At 42.9% G+C, this 20,438-nt stretch overlaps 1 protein-coding gene across 1 annotated transcript in view; it reads left to right on the forward strand.

Moving 5' to 3' along the window:
- KIAA1549L (KIAA1549-like ortholog) overlaps positions 1–20,438 on the forward strand; it is a 153,486-nt gene that overhangs the window by 64,624 nt on the left and 68,424 nt on the right. The window contains 2 exon segments of the mRNA XM_006903627.1: positions 7,886–8,064; positions 13,538–13,755. Coding sequence (XP_006903689.1) covers positions 7,886–8,064; positions 13,538–13,755 — 397 coding nt within the window.

Consider the following 20,438-nt stretch of genomic DNA (forward strand, 5'->3'; position numbering starts at 1 on the left):
CATCAGAGAGTTGGACAATGACTAAGGAGGATAGAAGGAGAATTGATGCCTTTGAGCTGTGGTGCTGGAGAAGAGTATTGGGGGTACCATGGACTGCTAAGAAAACAAGCAGATTCATCCTGGAGAGGGTTAAATCAGGCTACTCCTTGGAGGCAAGGATTCCGAGGCTTCATCTGACATTCTTTGGACATGTTGTAAGGAGAGACAGGTCCTTGGAGAAGGACATCATGCTTGGGAGGGCGGAGGTACAGCGCAGAGGGGAAAGCCCTCTATGAGATAGATTGATTCAGTGACTGGGGCAATTGGGGTGGGTTTGTCGGAGACAATGAGATTGGCACAGGGCAGAGCAGAGTTGAGAGTTGTATATAGGGTCACGATGAGTCGCAAGAGACTTGATGGCACATAACAACAACAACAACAACATAGTTATGCTCCTCACCTTACCCTGTCCATGGAGTGGTCACTATCTAGAGCAATAGAAATGCTTTTATGAACCACTTTTTACCCTCTAAACTTTGAAGGAAGTACAACCAGAGTGCTTCTTAGAGGCAAAGATGGTGAAACTTTGTCTCACTTATCATGTGAAACATGGGCATATATTTGGTAGGAACTAGTCATGCTGGGAAACAGAGAGGATAAGAAAAGAGAGGAAGAGCCTTAGCACAGGGACCACTGTAGTGGGCTTGAGCATGACAGAGAGCATTAGGATGGCACAGAGTGGGTCATAGGGCCACTCCGAATCATGCTCAACTTCATGGCACCTAACAACAACAATAAGGGAAAGTTTGCACATAGACTCATTCTTGTATGGTTACTAGGAGTGGAAGGGGAGGGAGGAGTAAAAATTATTAAATAGATTAGTTGGGTGAAGTTAGGTGGTTTTTCTTCTTTCAGTAATATTGTTTCTTGATCATATGCTCCTTACTGAAATGGTTCTATGTTGACCATTCTTTTTCTGAAATGATTCCATGTTGGTCATTCATTCTTTCTGGTGGAATGACTCTGTGTGTTCCTGTGTCTTGCAAGATTTTGTCCATAAAATCCTGTATTGAAACCTGAGGCTTGAATTTGTTCTCTGGTTCTTTCAGCTTGAGAAATGCTGAGCATGTTCTTCCCTTTGGTTTTCTGACCCCAACCCCTGTACGTTTCATTATAATACTCTACTTTATCTCCTCTAGCTGCCCTTTGAAATCTTCTGTTAAGCTGTCCATCCTTTTTCTTTTTTTCTGTTACACTATCTTAACTCAGCATTCCTTCACCTTGTTTTGGCTTCTTTTTGTTCCACTGTAAATTTCAGAGTCTTTTCTGAAATCCATTTTGGTCTTTTATTTCTTACAACTCATCAGTCTTTGATCATTAATGTTCAATGCATCAAATCTCTTCTTAAGAGGATAATGGCAACGGTGAGGGCCCATTGCCAATCTTACCTGCTCTAAGGCCAGGAGCTGTGAGCAAGGCCTGGCTGATGTTAAAGGGGAGTGGTGTAAAAAATGCAAAGGTGCTCCTGCTTCAGACCTTGGTCATTTCTGTCACTTCCTATGCATCTGAGAACTGGACAGTGAATAAGGTTGACAAAGAAGAATTGATGCCTTTGAGTTGTAGTGTTGACAAAGAGAATTTAATATCTCCTAGACTGCTAAAAGAACAAAAAGACAGGTCTTGGAGAGAGTGTAGCCACAGAGCTCCTTAGAAGCAAAGATGATAAAGCTTCGCATGCTTCAGGCATATTGTTAGGAGAGGCTGCTCCTTGGAGAGGAACATCAAATTTGCAGAGGTAGAGGGTAGATGAAAAAGAGGAAGATTCTCAACCAGATGGATTGACAATGGGCTCGGGCATGTCAGAGATGATGAGGTTGGTACAGGATGGGACAGTATTCAAATCTGTTATCCATGGAGTCATTATGAACCATATTCAGCTTGATGACACCTAACAACAACAACATTCTTAAGATGATTTGTAAATTCAGTTGAGATACACTCAAGATCATATTTTGTTTCTCATGGACATATTTTCATTTTATTCAACTTCTCTTTGAACTTGCACAAAAGTAATTGATGATCTACTCAGCAGTAAGTCCCTGGTCTGGTTTTTCCTGCTGATATTGAGCTTCTCCAACATCTCTTCCCACAGATGTAGTCAAGCTGATTCCTGTATAGTTCATGAGGAGTGGTCCATGTGTATAGTCACCATTTATGAGTATGGGTTTTTTAAATATTTGCGATAAATGAATCATTCATTGTACAAAATTCTGTCATTCAGTCTCCAGCCATGTATCTGTCAGCAAAGCCTTATTTTCCAACTACCAGTCCTTCTTTGTTTCTAACTTTGGCATTCCAGTCACCAGTTATTATTAAGGCATCTTGAGTACAGGTTCAAGCAAGTCATCTGTCAGTGTGCCCTAATGGAGTGGCTTTTGTGTTGTTATGGTACTGGAAGCTCTGCCACCAGTATTTCAAATACCAGCAGCATGACCCGTGGTGGCCTGATTTCAGCAGAGCTGAACCCAGACCAAGACCAAAAAGCAGAACTGGCCATCCACTTCTGAAATAAGAAGCCTTCAAAAACCCAAGGACTAACAGAGGAGTACTGTTAGACACATTATGGGAAGACGTGCTCTCAGGTTGGAAGGCACTAAAAAATGAGAAGAAACAGCTACAGACATCCAATAATAATTGGAACATGGAATGTACAGAGTATTAATCTGGGAAAATTGTGAGTTATCAAAAAAATGAAATGGATCATTTAAAAACATATTAGGCAGTAGTGAGCGGAGATGGACTAGGATTAACGATTTAGAATCAGATAGTCACATGATCTGCTGTGCCAAAAAATGATTGGTTGAAGAGGTATGGTGTGACATTTATCATCAAAAAGAGCATTCTACAGATGCAGGAGCAATGATTTTGTAAGATTACCTAACTGGGAAGAACTGGAGTGCATTATGCTGAGTGAACTAACTTAAGTCTCACAAAGAGAAATATTCTATAAAACCATTATTGTAGAATGAGCCTACGGATCCAAGGGTTCTGGGGGTGGGTGGAGCAGAGGGACGAGGATGTGCAGGGGGAGAGGGGGATTAATCATGGAGTTGTACAATTTGATAGGTGAGGGAAACTTGAGGGTGAGGAAAGTTGGAAGAATCTTTTCTCGAAAACAATGTATTTGAATTTTGTAAATAAACCAGTATGAAATAAAATTTTTAAAAATTCTTTAAAAAAAGAGCATTCTAAGATCTGTCCTGAAGTAAGATGCTAAGAGTAATAAGATACTATCCACATGTGTAAAAGGAAGAAGCACTGTTAATATTGTATTTGTTCAGTTGTACATGCCAACCACAAAAACCAAAGGTTAAATACTTGAGAATTTCTACTAACTTTTGTAGCCTGAAAATGCTCAAGCATCCTTTCAAGGTGCATTGTTGGGTGAAGAGAAAGGCAATATACAATAAGAGGTTGAATAGACATTGTAAATAATTAATTCTATTAATCAGTTGTACTTACTGCTATAAAATGAAATATATATAAATGCTTGAATGAAAAAGAAATATGATTTGTAAACTTTCAATCAAGCTAAAAATAAGAATGTTAATTATGGAAAGAGCTGCAGAAAGAGCATTCCAGGAAGAGGGAGCAGCTAATGTGGAAAGGAAGGAAGCAAGCCCGCTGTTTTCATGGACCAAGAGGAAAAAAAAAAAACATTATGACTTTCTCAGTGACTGGAACAGAGCAGAGCAAAGGAGAGGGTACAGGTGAGACCAGTCGGATTACCAGCACCAGAACACAGCTGGCCTTTAGTGGGTTTGTAGAGGCTGTAAATCACCAAATATTGTCCACCTTTCTCCTAAATAGAACCTTGTACATGATAGATAGAAAAGAGATTAAGGTTGCTAACAGTTATGGCTTGCTCAACTCCACAGTCAACACTCTTGGCACCAGCAGTCAGAAAGTTAAAAAATTAATTGCATTAGGTAAATCTCCTATCAGAGACCTTTCCAGAGTACTGGGAAGCAACGTTGTCAGTCTAGAGACTAAGATGCCCTTGATTCAGGCCGTGGTATTTGCAACTACTTGCTATGCATCAGAGAGTTGGACAATGACTAAGGATAACAGAAAAAGAATTGATGCCTTTAAGTTGTGGTGCTGGAGAAGAGCACTGAACATATCACGGACCACCAAGAAAACAAATAGAAGGTGAAACCGTTTCTCCTTGGAGACTAGGATTTTGAAGCTCTGTCTCACATATTTTAGGCACATGGTAAGGAGAGACTGGTTCTTGGAGAAGGACATCATACTCAGAAGGGTAAAGGGACAGTTCAGGAGAGGAAAACCTCAGATGAGATAGATTGATACAATAACTGGGGCAATGAGAGTAGGTGTGTTGGAGTCAGTGAGACTGGCTCAGGACAGGGCAGGCTTCAGAGCTGTTGTACATAGGGTCACTATGAGTCTCAGGTGAGCTTGACAGTTCATAACAACAATACCACCACCACCACTTTTGTAAAGAGTGCAAGGGAGATGAAACCTAAGAAAGTTCTGAAGCAAGAGTGGCTTTGAGTCAATTCCAACTTAGAGTAGCCCATGGAATAGAGTGGTGGTGGTGGTGTTATGTATCATCATACCAACTCTTAGCTGGCTCTCCAGTGGGTTTTCAGAGTCAGTAAATCACACAGGACCACCAGCGATCTTGAATCTAATCCAGTAGACCTGCCTGATGTTTTCTAAGCTGCAGTCTTTATGAGAATAGATCACTTTTCCCTGTGGGTTCTTGGGTGGGTTCAAACTGCTGACTTTTTGTTTAGGAGCCAAGCATTTAACCATTGCACTGCCATGATAATCGAGATAATGTTTGTTGTTGTTGTTGTTACATGCCATCTAGTTATAGGGGACTCATAGTGACCCTATGAATGAAAGACCTGAACACTCGTATAACTTTCATCATTTCTCTAAGTTCATAGTTTCTGGAGGCAAGCTATTTCAGAAGTGGATGCCACTCCTGCTTCCAAGCTTGTTTCAATCAAGGAGCTCCACCAAACACTGTCCATCATGGGTAACCATTACCGCATTTGACACATCAGTGTCACAGTGTTCAGCATCACAGCAACCACGAGTTACCTCTGTACGGCAAATGGACAGACCAGTGCAATACCATTTAGAAGAATGTTTGACCAAAACCAATTAAAACCAGGCCTGAGGGCTGCAGACCAAAATCACCCACCTTTGGCTTGGTAGCATCACATTCTGTCCACTAAGCCAACTGAGCTAATTCGTTGTTGTTTAGCCACATAAGACAACAAGTAGTTATTATTGCCCGTACTATGAGGAATTAAAAAATGGTTCTGGCTTAGGTTTCCTCATGAGATTGCTGTCAGCATGTTGACCCGGGATGGTAGTAACTGAAAAGCTTGGCTGGGACTTGGGAATCCACTTCCAAAACGGTACAGTCATTCGGTTATTGGCAGGAGGCCTCTGTTGCTCACTACATCGACCTTTCCACAGGGCTGCTTGAATGTCCTCACAAGATTTCTGACTTGTCCTTGAATAAATGACTCAACAGAGAGTAAGAAAGAAGTCACAGTGTCTCTTATAACCTACTCTTGGAAGCAATACACTGTCATTACTGCAGTTTTAAATAGGTCAGTTCTACTCATTCTAAAAGGATGCATCAGAAGACAAGAAGCATTGGACACCGCTTTGGAGGCTGGCTACCTAAGATGGCTTTTAATGACAATTTTCCATGTAGAAGATAATGGTATAGAAGAAAATAGTGGTAGAAGGCAAGAGAGGCCCAGAAAAACTATGCTGTAAGACTTTGTACACATCTGAATAGAGATTTTCCCCAGCAATTGCCTACTGTTTACTAATTGGCCTGCTATTTGCAACTAACCCCACAAAACTAAAAAAAAAATAGCCTAATTACAACACATTGTTGGACTCAGAGGTGTTTCATTCACATTCTAAAGTAACAATTTACTTGGCTTAATTTGCCAAATCTTCTGTGATTATAATAAGTGAAAAAATGATACAACAATGGGTTTCTCAGTAATGTAAACAGCATTTCCCATCTCTTGAGCAGATGGGAGAAAAGATAAATACTCTTCTTGTGCATTCATATTTTCTATAACACCTATTTTGTTCCTAAATTGTTTTCCAGTTTAGTTATTTGAAGAGGCTTAATTTCTCTCTTGCCAAGCCATGCTCAATAAGCTGTCATTCTTACTCTTGTTTAATGGGAAGACACTTTTAAGAACAAGCAGATCAGTGGGATACCATGGGCCTCACTTCTTCTGTCAGCTTAGTTATGAGAGCACAAGGGTGTCTCAGTAATCACTGCACAATGATCTGTCTGTCAGAAGGGAGAAGTCATTCAACTGAGTGTAGGTGCAAATCACTCTGTATAATTAGAGGAGTTGTCTGTATCTTTAAATTAGTTCCTCTGGTGATTACTTCTTAGTTTTCTTTTGTTTGAGATAAATGACAGCAACCAAAGCCCAAATCGATGGAGAAGCAGACTTCAGAAAGAATAAGAATGAAGTGTCATCCAGGAGTCAGTGTATATGCAGTTAACCAAAGAAGAGCGTTACCTTAACATCGTGTAAAAGTTGGGAACTTTGGTTGCAGAGATGGAGCTGAATACCATTATGGTTCTGTTTTTCAGATAGTTGCGTAACTTGGCCAAATTGCACTTTTCCCTACTCTGGCTTGAACATAGAGAATTTTTTCTTTCTTTCATTCTCTTTTCATTTTGTACTGCATGTGATTGCTATTTTTTAGAGTGGGTTTTACTGCTTACATCCAAACATTTAACATTTCTTTGAACCTACTCAATGCAGTTGAAGGATAACTAGTATTTTGTTGTTGTTTTGACACTTGGAAACACCATGGAATGGAAAAGAACTGTCCCATGGAGTTGTCTTGATTATAGTATTTCTACAATCAGTTAATCAGATCTTCCCGTGGAGTTCCTGGGTGGATTTATCCTTTTGTTTAACACTTGAATGTGTAACTGTTTACATCACCAGTGTTCCCATAACTGTGCTGTTGTTAGGCACTATCAAGTTGACTGTCACATAATGACCCTATAAACAACAGGTCTGAACTTCACCCTAGGGTGACAATCCTCACAGTCTGTGTCATGCTCAAGTTCATTGATGTAGTCACTATGTCATTCAGTCTTATTGAGGACCTTACTCTCTTTCACTGACTCTTTACTTTTCTAAGCATAATGGCTTTTTTCAGGGAATGTCATCTCTTGACAATGTGCCAATAGTATATGAGATGATGTTTCACCATCCTTGCCTCTAGGTAGTACCTAAGTTATGCAGCCATGAAGACAGACTTGTTTTGTTCATTTGGCAATCTATAGGATATTCAGTACTCTTCTCCAACACTATAATCCAAAGCAGCCATTCTTCTGTCATTTTTATTTCAAATGCATAAGAGCCAACTGGAAAACACCATGGCTTGGATCAGGAGTGCCTTAGTCTTTAAACTGACATCATTGCTCTTGAGCACTTTAAAGAACACTTGACAACACATTTGCCCAATGTAACATGCCTTTTGATTTCTTGACTCCTGCTTCCATTAATAATGATTGTGCTTCCAAGTAAAATGCAGTCATTGGCAACTTCAGTCATTTCTCCATGTATCATGATGTTGCCTATTGGTCCAGTGGTGAGGATCTTTGGGGTAATCTTTATCTTCCTTAGTAAGTGCCAGTGTAGGTCTTAAATGTAAAAGAAATCTATAAGCAGTGGTGGTCCCTTGGCACTGAACCAGATGCTATTGAGCTGAGATTCTGAGTAATGTCTTAAGTTGTGTTAAATAAATTCTCCCATCATGCCATTCTCCTAAATCATAAGATCAATGTGTCTGTGTTGTGCTTTAGTGCCCGCGAGTGATGAAGAGGAGGGAGCGATTCTTTTTGACAACGCGGGCAAGGCGGCTGCTGATCCCTTCGACTCATCTTCGGGCTCTGTGCAACTCATTGCAATAAAGCCCACTGCCCTTCCAGTGGTACAGCCAGCCTCGGAGAGGAGCCAGGAGGCAGCCGTCCTCAACGGTGAGGTAAGGGCCTGAGGACTCAGAACAGGGACGAGTCCAGCCAGGTCTCAGTGAGTGATGCCTGGGAACTAGGCCTCAGAGGAACTGTGTGGAGATTGCATCTATCAGCTGAACCTCTGCAGGCACCAGGCCTCAGCAGAAGGAACCAGGACACCGAGGACCTCAAAGAAATGCATTAAGTCCTTTATTTTTTTTTCCAGAATATTTCTGCCATTATTAATAAGCCTGGAGTGATCTTATACTCTCTGCCCGCAAACAGAATCTTTGGCATTTCTTGGACACTCTCCTGACTTAGGTACATAGAGTTGCAGTAATGCAGGCAAGTGGCCTTAAAGAACAGGGATTTCCTTTCGCACAGTTCTGGAGGTTGTGGGGTCCAAAAGAAGACATGAGGTCTTAGCTGTGTCCAGTCTTTCCTGGTTGGTGGCATTTAGAGTTCCTTGGTTCCTTGACATTCCTTGGTTCACATACAACAGTGTCCGTCTTCCTCAGAGTGTGTGTTTGTGTGTCTATCCTGTCCTTTGTATTACTCAGAAATTATTAAGAATTTCTTCTGGGATATGACATAATGAACATAACAAAAAAGAAAAAACAACACAAAACAAAACCCTGTTTCTTACTGGGAATTGAAGAAGCTTGAATTGAAAAGGAGTTAGAGAAGATATCTTCATATGGTCAGAGAAGTAGCCCACCAATAGAAGCACGGAAATAACTTTTACTCCTTTGAACACACTTGAAATAACTCATTGCCTGCTTCCAGAATTTCACTGTGTAACCTGAAGTGTCTGAAAATAATTTACCGTGTACACAAAGTTAAATAAAAAAAAAAATTATCTTCCTGTCCTCCATTTTCTGCAGCAGAATAATCAAGGACTGAGCAACAAGCAAGTACAGAATTGTTACATCACACATAGATACTCTCCTATCATTGGAAAGTCTGTTGTTCATTTCATTTGTATGTTGTATACCTGTTCCTGTTGCCTACAGAAAGTGAGAGATTCCCAAAGGTTTATCAGCTTTTCCGTGACATCTCAAGAAGCTTGCCCTATATAAGTGGGCGTGGTAGACTCAAGTCCAGAATTGCCTTCATTTTATCATCCAGCCACTTAGAAAAGCAGTTCACAGACCTGACTCAAGAAGCACATCTGACGTCCTGGGTAGGGCTGAGTGAGCCTGGATTTTTCAGCATCTCAGTTTCTCTGTCTATAAAATGGGGCTGCTGTGAAAATTCAAAGAGGAATCTATTTAAAGTGCCTAGCACAAAATAATCACTATAACAAACCAATCTCACTGCCCTTAAGTCATTTCTGACTTAGTGACCCTCCATCAGGTTTTCCAGGCTTAAATCTTTCCAGAAGGAGAAAGCCCATCTTCTTCCTATGTAGCAGCCTGTAGACTTGAACTGCTAACCTTTTGGTTAGCAGCTCAATATATAATACGTCATGCTACCAGAACTCTTTATACACTCTGTATGTGTTGCTATTATCATCAATTTGACAGTCAGTGGACAAAACCTCGTTGACCATCTACTTTATGCTACTTGGTTCTATACCCAAAGGGGAACTGAATGTTGTCCCAGAGCTGATCACAGGCTCTCACTCTTTCCCTGAGCCCAGTTTTCCCACCAAAACCACAAGCCCAGCGATTAGAACCTCTGCAGTTATGGTAATGCATTGATAGCTGCTCCTGGTTAAGTCTTTCTGCCCCGTTACAAGTCCAGGTCATACATAGCCTCCATGCTTGGGTCCTTATCATCACACTTTAATGATGTGAATGCCATGGGGACAGATTCCAAGTTTTGCCAAACTCAGCTTTCAAAAACCCCATGGCCACCAGTCAATTCCTGCTCATTGTGACCCCATAGGACAGAGTTGAACTGCTGTAGGGTGTCCAAGGCTGTAAATCTTTACAAAAGCAGAGTGCCCCATTGTTCTCCCTTCGTGCAATGCGTGGACATAAACCACTGACCTTCTAGTCATCAGATGAGTACTTAACCACCAGGCCACCAGATGCCCTTGAAGCCAACCTGTGTCTTCCTTTCTCTGCCTGGCCCATCACCCTGTCTCAGAAGGACACAGATGAGCATGTGCCATGACCAGAAATGTGTACTTGCTATGTCTCAGTAGTTAGAGGAATGGGCCTCCTTGGCATTTAGATTGGAAACGAGCCCCAGCTCCTGCTCTGTGATTTTCTGCCTTGTGAGGCTCACAGCACATTGTTATATCGTGTTGTTTCTGCTCTGCTCTTATGGGCAGCTGGTTTAAGTGGTTAGGAAATCACAGTGCAGAAGATATAAATTTCTCCTTTGTGAATTACATCAAGTTCTTTCAAAAAGATATTGTAAAGAAAAGATAGTAACAATATAAAGTAAAACAGAAAGTTCATAATAACAGAGAAAAATCACTATCATTTCCCCCTGCTCTCTGCCATAACCTCAATTTTTATTTCTGCATTCTCTTCAAGCCCTTTGCCAAACTGACGTATATTTTAGTTTTCTGCCATATACAGACAGCTTTATGTCTTATAGGGAGCTCTGGGGGCATAGTTTTGGGGAGCTGCACTGGTAACCCAGAGCCCAAGCCTCTCTTCTATGGCCAGTTTGAATCTGATTCTTCAGGAAAAAGGAGCAGTCTCCTCCCATGCGATTTACAGCCTCAGAAAACCCACTGGAAGGTCAGCTATGAGTTGATTCCCACTTGACAGCAATGACTTATGTTCTCTAGTTGTGCCTTGCATCCTAAACACCTGTTGTGTTATGGTGGTCTTTCTGGTTATCATTTATAATGGAAAAAAAATAGGTCTGACCTAGAGAAAGAGAAACCAGGGTGCTCCTTGGAGGCAAGAATGGTGATACTCCATCTCACATACTTTGGGCATGTGGCCAGGAGGGACCAGACCTTGTATAATAAGGACATCATGCTTGAAAGGGCAGAGAGACAGCGCAGGAGAGAAAGACCTCAGTTGAGATGGATTGACATAATAATTGGGGAAATCGAATTAAGTGTATCAGAGTCAGACTGGCTCAGGATAGGGCAGGGTTCAGAGCTGTTATACATAAGGTCGCTATGAGTTACAGGCCACTCAGCCACACATAAACAACAATAGTCACTACAATGAACAATTTCATATGTGTCTTTTAACTTATTTTAAAATACTTTTAATATTAATAGAGATCCTGCTATTCCCCGGTAGTCTCCCATCCAAGTGCTAACCAGGACTGATCCTACGTAGCTTTTGAAATAAGGTGTGTACGGAAGAGCTGTCATCATATAGAGTTCCTGTATGTGTTTTCCCTATTCACTCCCAACATTAGCTATAAACATAGAATGATTTTCAAGCCCAAGAATTTAAAGCTGGAAGACTTTCATTGACTGATGTGCAAACCTCATTTGAATTGTGCTGGGTTTTCTATTAATGCTGTTTTTCTGTTCCAGCTCAGGACCCCACAGTGACATGTAGTTGTTTTTGTCAGTCTCTGCTTGTCTGGAACAGTTCTCTTATCATTCCTGCCTTTCTTAGCCATTGTCACTGTTGTTGTTTTTAATTGTGTCAGATGTCCCTCATGTGAGGGTCTCTATAATATTTTCTTATGCAGATAATATGTTTTCTCATGCAGACCAGGGTTCTTCATTTTTGGAAGGAAACCAGAGCAGTGATGTTGTATCTATTTCAGGGCCTCTTATCAGGAAGCTCTCAATATTAATATATCTGATTGCTGCTAATGCTGACTTTGGACTCTAACTTTGCTTGTCTTTTGGAGTGTTGCTCTAAGAGAGAGTCTTGAAAGAGGATTCTTTGGACACAGGATGTTGGACTAGCTTCTTCATGGAATTTTTCAATGACAAGCAGAATGAAGGACAATTAAGTCTTGTAAAATTCTACACGTCAGGTTAAGGAGAGCCTTACAAAAACTGGGATCCTCTTTCACCCCAGGCAACCCCCCGAGGCAACCCCCACCCCACATTGTATTGTCCTGCTCCTCACTGTCTCTGTGGTTCCTTTGACCCTTTATCCATCTTTCCCCTCCCTTCCCATCTTCTGAATTTTATCCCTGGACAAATGCTGCCCTTGTGGTCCTGTGTGGTTAAGTGTTCTGAGAGCTGAGAGTCTCTCTGGTGTTATAATTTACCTTGTGTTGTTGTTGTTGGTGGTGGTGATGGTGATGGTGGGTGCCATTGTGCCGATTAGGACTCACAGCGATTGTGTGAACAACAATCAGAAGCTCACCCTACCCTGAGCCACACTCAGGGTTTCTGCCAAGCCCGAGCCCAGTGCTCTAGTCACCATGTCGGTCCATCTCATTGAGGGTCTTCCTCTCTTACTGATCCTCCACCTTTCCCAGTATGATGAGTTGGGCATTTTCCCCCCAAGGACTATCCACCCCTCCCCTCACTAAATGACCTTATAGATCTGACTGTTGTTTGGCTGAAAATCGTAGCATAGGCTTGAGTTTAGTTCAAGGCTCAAGGAAAAATGAAAATCTATAATCTGGGGGTTCCAGCAGTCTCCGTCAGGCAGTAACCTGGCCATTCTTGTGGTTTTGAGTTCTGTGCACATTTTTCTCTCTTATTACGTCCAGGAGCTCCTGATGTGATCTCCTTCAGAGTGGGTAGCAGTGGTAGCCACACACTGTCCAGTTCTTCTGGTGTCAGGCTGCTGGAAGTTGAGAATCACCATGTCCATTGATGCTGTGGGCTCATCATCTGTTCTTTAGATAACATAGGCATCCACTTGTATCTTTGATATGCGGTAGGGTACGTTTTCCATGTTAGCTTTCTGGAAGATTAGACCAGACTTTGCTCTTTTGAACAGGATGTGTTTGTTATTAATGTTTCAAAAGAAACTCTCTCTCAAGACCTAGAACTTACTTATAAAAGTAAGCTCTTGCATGCAGGTTGATAGTTTGGCGAGGCCTCCAGGACAGGGTACCCACACTCCTTTCTTGCCCCCCTTCATCTCAATTCGACCTTTTTGAGAAAGCTCTCTTACTCAGCTGAGTATCAGCCAAATGGCCAGGGAGGGTCATTGGTTTCCTCAGGGTTGGAGATAGAGTAGGGGCATCAAGGGCTAACCAGGATGTCAAGCCAGAGGGTTCCAAAGAAAGAAGCCAAAAAGACTTACATAGAGACCCAAAAGGATACAGATAAGGTCAATGTCAGTGCCACAAAGCTAAGAGCTTGGATCCAGGTCTACTTTAGAGTTCGTGCAGACCAAGGTAAAGGAGACCCAGAATTAAGATCTCTGTTTCTTGGGTGAGTACCAGGCTGCACCTTACTGGTGGGCTGACCTTGGAAAGGGCCACGAACAGGTCTAGCTGACTTAAAAGGGCTGCAGGAGAAGCCTGGGATGGTTTTTCCAGGCCTGCAACCCTCAGAGAAATTCCCCACATCTGCTGACACTTCTGGGCCAGATATGTGCCTGAGACTCACTCTCTCTCTCTCTCTCTCTCTCTCTCTCTCTCTCTCTCTCTCTCCAGGTGAACAAGGCTCTGAAGCAGAAGTCCGACATTGAGCATTATCGGAACAAGCTGCGCCTGAAAGCCAAGAGGAAGGGGTATTACGACTTCCCTCCGGTGGAGACCAACAAGGGTCTGACTGACAGAAAAAAGATGTATGAAAAAGCCCCAAAGGAAATTGACCACATTTTGGAACCAGACCCAGAAATCTGCGCCCCATTCACTGAATCAAAAAACAGGTGCCGTATCCACAAGAGGCTCTGAGAGTTTGGTGGGAGGAGGGTAGAGAATGCCTCGGGCAGTACAGTCTGTGGTCTGTTACCTCGAACTGTGGTCTCTGCAGGCTGCTTCTTGGTAGAAGGAGATGCTCTGTAATGAGTCAAGGAGGGGGAAAACAAAGTGAAGCCATGGGGTGGGGGAAGGGGTGGGTTACTCGGACAAGCAATCATAACTGTACTTTAATATAATAATTTTTTTAAACAATATAGCTATTTCAGGGCAGGATGAAAGACACAATGATCTCTTACCCACATTTGTTGTGACTTCCAGATCAGGGAGCATCATGTGTTTCATGATTTTAGTGACTATTCCATGACAAAACCGCTTTTATGCATTAGCTTCTCACTTGGCCTCAGTAAGTTCTTACTACACACCTGCCCAGAGCTCTGTGCTGTGGTCATTTCATTAAGTCATAGATCCATCCATGCATTTACTCAACATTCTTCGTCACCTGCTGTATGTTAATTGTGGGAGAAAGATGGGCAGTCTCCTCCCTTGTGATAACCGCCCCCGAAAACCCCCCTGGAGGGTCGACTAGGGGTCAGTTTTGACTCTGTGGTACACAGCAACATCATATGCTAATAAACCTCCGGTGACCTTGTGGTAAGGAATTGCACTGCCAACCCAAAGGCACGAGATCCAATATACCAGCTTCTCCATGAGAGAAAGATGAACAGTCTTCTCCTGTGCAGTTGACAGTCTTTTAAAACTTGCTGGAGGGTCAGCTGCGAGTCAGTTTCTGCTCAAGGGCACTTAACTGCAGCATGAATTAAGAACTGAGTAAGGTGCTGAATTCTCCCAGGGCCATGTGTGCTTATTCTCATTCATTTATTCAATTCACATAACATTTATGGTCGACAAGAGAGATTAGTCACTGCTCCTGGGGAGCATAAGGTCTGATGGAAGAGGAAGGTTATCATCCACTCAAAGATAACCACAAGGACAATGGGAAAATGTGATGGAAAAGTGTAGACTTCTGTGGTGCTTAAAAGGAGGGCTGTTTCTCAAAAAATTAAATGGCTGTTTACCATGTAGGGAGCTCTGGTGGCCTAGTGGCACGAAGTGGTGCTACAATCCCAAAGGCATGCAGTTCGAGGCCATCAGCTGCTCCGCTGGAGAAAGATGGGCAGTCTCCTCCCATGCGGGTAACTGCCTCTGAAAACCCACCAGAGGGTCAGCTAGGGGTCATTTCAGACTTGACAATACACAACAACAGTGGTTACCCTGTAGTTAGTTGTCACCCAGTCAGTTCCTGCTTGTGGAGCCCCCAGACGTGCAGAGTGGAACTGCTGCATAGGATTTCCTAGGCTGTGACCTTTCAGGTACGGATAGTCAGGCCTGGCTTCCAAAGCATCTCTTGATGAATTCTGATCACCAGTCATTTTGACTGATAGCTAAGTGCTTAGTCATTTGCATCACCCAGGGAGTCCTGTGTTACCACGTGACCCAGCATTTCCACCCCTTGATGGAAATACACTCAAAAGACTTGAATGCAGGAGCTCAAACAGACCTTTGATCTCCAGCATTCACTGTAGCTCCAAGATGAAAACAATGTAAATGTCTATCAGCAGATGAATGGGTAAACCAATTATGGTAAATACTCCAACACAGTGCCACTGAGTTAGAATTGACTCATAGCTGACTCTCCATTGGGTCTCCAACACTGTAAATATAATAGGAAGAGAGTGCTCACTTTTTTCCCTCTGAGCTGCTGTTGTTTTCAAACTGTTAGGGAGGCATGGCCTTTGAGTTCGTAGCACACCTCCCTACAGACTATACCCCCAGACTGCCCTTGTCCTCATAGAGTGCAATGTTATTCAGCTGTAAATAAATTAAGTTCTGGTGTGTGCTGTAACATAAATGAACCTCAAAATCTTGCTGAGTGCTATAAGTTAGACACAAAAGGACAAATGTTGTTAGGCTCTCACTTACATGAAAGAATAGGCCGATGCATAGAGACAAAAATGTATTAGTGATGGAAACAACCCAGGTGCCCATCAACAAACGAATGCATAGAGAAGCTGTGGTATATTCACACAATAGAATACTACGTTGCATTAAAAACAAGAAACTCATGCAATATTATTCAAAATGTGTGAGCCTGGAGGACATTATGATGAGTAAAATATGTCAGATGCAAAAGGACAAATATTGCATGGTGCCACTGTTGTAAAATGGGACTGATATCAGGATTGGGGTAAGACTGAGAAAAACTGGATAAATTGTGTATACTGCACTGAAACAGATGAGGGAGTGAATAATTTAAAAGCGATGTATGTTAGGGTCTTATGGTTATCACAAGAGTCCACAATTAAGGTTGCATAGTGGAATGTACTTGCGGCGGTGGCAGGGGTGCGGGAGAATTGTGTATTAGGGAAGTAGTGTTTCTTTTACTTTTGAAAGAGAGGAGCGGACTGGGGGGAGGGGAATGGATGGGCGGGGAGAGAAATGCAGCAATGAATGAATGGAAATCCAAAATCTCTGTAAATACTCATTAAAATGATTTTTAAAAAGAAGGAAAACAAAACAAACAAAAAGAAATATTAATGATTACCAGGGTGTAGGGTAAGGAGAAATGGGGAGTTATTGCTTAAAGGGTCCTTAATTTTCTTTGAAGGTGATGAAAAACATTTAGAAATAGGGGTGGTGATTAGACAACATGCTACCAAAATTGGTACCAATGAATTATGTACTTAAAAGTGGAAAATATTTTGTGTGTATTTTATCACAATAAACTTTCTTTTTAAGGGAAGACAGGGCAGGCTAGTTGGTAAGGCAAGGTTAGACAGGTAGTTAAGTTGGAAAAACGTTACAAACTTTTTTTACAGCTGAGCAGAGGGAGGCCTTACCTACCAAGTAAAGGGAGAGAATCTAAAATTTCTTTTCTTGAAGTACTTCCTCAGAAACATCCTCATGTGACACCACCTCTTTCAAATAGACAACCTTCTTTGCCAGCCTCTTTACTTTGAATGACACTTTAAATTGGCACACAGCCTTGGCAGATGCATCCTGCATGGAGTAGGGGGAGCAGAGCAACTTCTGGGCATTGTTAAAACCGAAGATGACCATATGACAAGGTTGGATAGATGACGCAGAATCAAGCCGGGTGACAGTGAGGGTGAAGGAGGTGCAGACCAGAGCTCTGACACGGTCAGAGGAGGTGTCTGGGAAGGTGACACCAAATTACCAGCAGGTCCATGGCAGTCATGGTGGAAGGCTGGTTAGTGCAATAAGAAGAGGAACCATTAAAGCCTGGTGTCACCCGTCACCCTGTGCAATAATTTGTTAACACCATTACCACCCCTACTCCCTCCTCTGCCAATCAGGGTGTGGCTGGGTGGGTTATAGTACCTGACACTGGACGAAGATGAGGGTATTCACTTTGGACAGTGGGAGAAGAGGAGGCTACAGGAACCCCCAGAGAGGAAGGGAGACCAGGAAGGGCTAGAAGCCCTCCGCCCAGATCTAGACCCTGTGTGGAGGTGGGGCAGGACCACTCCACCCACGGGTGGGAGGGCGGTGGGTGGTTGCCTACTGGCTGGTACACAGCAGAGAATAATGTCACTGCTAGGAGGTAAATCTTAAGAACTCAATCAACATTATTTTCAGTGAAGAAAGGAGAGCTGTCTGCAGCAGCGCTCAGTTTACCAGGCATCTGTCTAATTAGGCTTGGTTGGCATGACAGGTATTGCTGTAAAATGGCACTGTGACAGGGTTCATAATGCAAATGTCAACATGTTAATAATTGTAATAAAGAAAAGCCACAGGTTGCATAGGGAAGCTGGTGACGTCCTTGACGTGTTACTTGGCATGTTGGCTTTTCCTTCATTGGTAGAGCGGCATAAGGAGCTGTTTGGATTTCCTGTTGACATGTGTGAAAGTAAGTCAGAGAGCATGTGCAGATAGAAGCAGCTTACTTTCTAAGTTGTCTGAGAAATAAAATTTGAGTTAAGCCTTTGACAAGAATGAGAACACGGCTCTTTCCAGTGCAATGTGTCCCCCGTGCCTAGCACAGGACCAGGCCAGACTCTTTATAGTCACAGAATTCTGATTTTCAGAAGTCAGGCCCTCCTGTCCAGTCTGTTTTAGCCTTTAAACCTGCCCAGCATCAGAGCAACATCCTCAGAGGTAGATAGTGACCACTCAGGAGGAACATGGACTCAGGTACAGTAATCCGAGCGCCCCACATGGAAGGTGAGAGTTCTGCCACAGAACCACCAGTGCCCCGTTAATTCTCAGTAAGTGTCTGTTGGGGGGCAAAATATAACATCAGAATCTATTTGAAAAAATATTTATGACCAAATAAAGGAAGATGATGTTGTAGTTGTTGTTGTTGTTAGGTACTGTCTAATTGATTACAATTCATAGTGACCCCCTGAACAGCAGATCTGAGCGTTGCCCTCCCCGTGTTGTCCTCACGATCTCTGCCATGCTCAAGCCTGTTGTTGTCATCCCTGTGTTAATCCATATGTCTTCGAGGGTCTCCCCCTCTTTTGCTGGTTCTATCTGTCCCAGCATGGTGTCTCTTTCCTAGAACGTGTCCCTCCTGACAGCATGCCGAAAGCATGTGAGATGAAGCGTCCCCATCCTCACCTCTCAGAGGCACTCTGGTCACAGGACAGACAGTCAGTGTTTGGTTGGTATAGAACCAGCAAGACGTGAAGACAGCCGGGGAAAGATGGACAGAGGGAAGGAAAGTGACAGCAACTCGGCAAACTTGGGAGTGCACTAGTCATCACAGAGCAGAGCTACCTGCTCATTGCTGTTCACAGTTCAGATTTCCAGAGGTTCTGCTCTCAGTGACTTACCCACAGCGGAGCTCACTTAAGTGAGTTATTCTCTTGTCTAGAGGCAGCATCTGTCAGAATTTCACCCTAAGAGCAAAATGAAATTGAATCAAAACCTGTCTCTAAACCTAAACCTTTTTTTTAATTAATTTCCTTTTTTAAAAAATAATTTTAATGAACATTTACAGAGAATTTGGATTTCCATTCATTCATTGCTGCACTTCTCTACCTGTCCAGCCCTCTCCCGCCACCCCCCCCGGTTTGCTCCTCTTTTTCAAAAGTAAAAGAAACACTCCTTCCCTGGTGCACAATCCCCGCCTCCCACCGCCCCAAGTACATTCCACTATGCAACCTTAATTGTGGACCCTTGTGATAACCATAATACCCTATCATACATCGCTTTTAAATTATTCAGTCCCTCATCTGTTTCAGTGCAGTACCTTTTTAAATAGTTTTCACAACTTTTTTTTTTTATAAGAACATGACCATTTTTATGCAATCAACTCTTACATAGAGACACATGGTGCGAAGCATAACTAAGGCAGACACTAGTCACTGGCCCACTACATACTCTAAGCTATCCCTGCTCCCAGCAGGCTACCCGCCTGCTACTGATGACACCTGCATCTGTGGCTCTGGACACATCCTCTGGTGGCTTCTGGCCCGCATTACCAGGGAGCTGGATGCAGATGCAGCAGTGTCAGCCGGTGACAGAGGGGGAACCAGTGAGTACATACTTTGACTGAGGAACTCTGAGCAGTGAGCTATGCCTTCTCTCAGGTGGTCCCAGTGAGTTCAGCTCCAGTTCTCCTAAACTGTATCCTACCCTGTACTGGCTTCCTTCCCTTTTGGAATTCACTTTCCTAGAACGACTGTCACAAAGTACCACACCTGGAGAGCTTTAAACAATGTTAGGTTGATGCCACCTTCACAAAGCTAAGCACATGGAGTCGGGCCTGGGCCCAGGGCAGCCTGGGAGAGGAGGTCCTGATGGAAAGGCCTCAGTTCTGGAGCTGACAGTTGGGATTCAGGGCATTGGCAGGACCAGGCTTGCTCTAGAGGGAAATCTTTCTTGACTCCCTCAGCAGAAGGGGATTCTTCCTGACTTGTAGCTGCAGCAGCGTGGTCATCGCACAGCTTCCTTCCCTCTCTTTTTCTCTTTTGTGTAAGGATCTCACTGTGATAAGGTTGGACTCCAAACCAATCCAGTGTGACATCATGTTAACTGATAACACTGTTTAAAGACCCTATTTCCAAGTAAGGTCATATTTAGAGGCGAGGGTTAGGACTTCAGTGTATCTCTTGAAGTGACATAGTTCCATCCATAAACTTCCTCTTTGACTATTCCCCCTGCTCATCAACTGATGCTTCTGGGAATCCCTTCCCCATTTAAACCACTTGCACTCAGATCATCTCAGGAACTCAATCTGAAATAATAACATAGAACACAGTTGCTGCTCTTCATCCTCTTCATCCCCCTCATCATTCCAGACACCTCTGGAACCCTGGGGTTCCATCGAACACAGTTTGAGAACTACTGGGGGTCTGAGTACAGTGCTCCGTGGTTCCTCAGTGGCTGCATTTTCAGTAGATCACCAGCTTTTTATCTGAGACAGCTCTGAGTGAACCTGGACCGCCAACCTCTTGGTTAACAACCAGTCACGGTAACTGTTTGCACCAACAAGGAAATCCTCTAAAACTATCCCCCAAAAAAGCCCCACTCAAACTCACTGCCATAGAATTGGTTTCTAGTCCATATCAACTCTCCCTCTGGTTTGTGAGGATGTAAATCAAAATGGGAGAAAACTATAACTACATATAAAACTATATATAACTACATATAAAACTATATAACT

Source organism: Elephantulus edwardii, unplaced genomic scaffold, assembly GCF_000299155.1.
Source record: "Elephantulus edwardii isolate Elephantulus edwardi_28Jun2011 unplaced genomic scaffold, EleEdw1.0 scaffold00029, whole genome shotgun sequence".
NCBI lineage: Eukaryota > Metazoa > Chordata > Mammalia > Macroscelidea > Macroscelididae > Elephantulus > Elephantulus edwardii.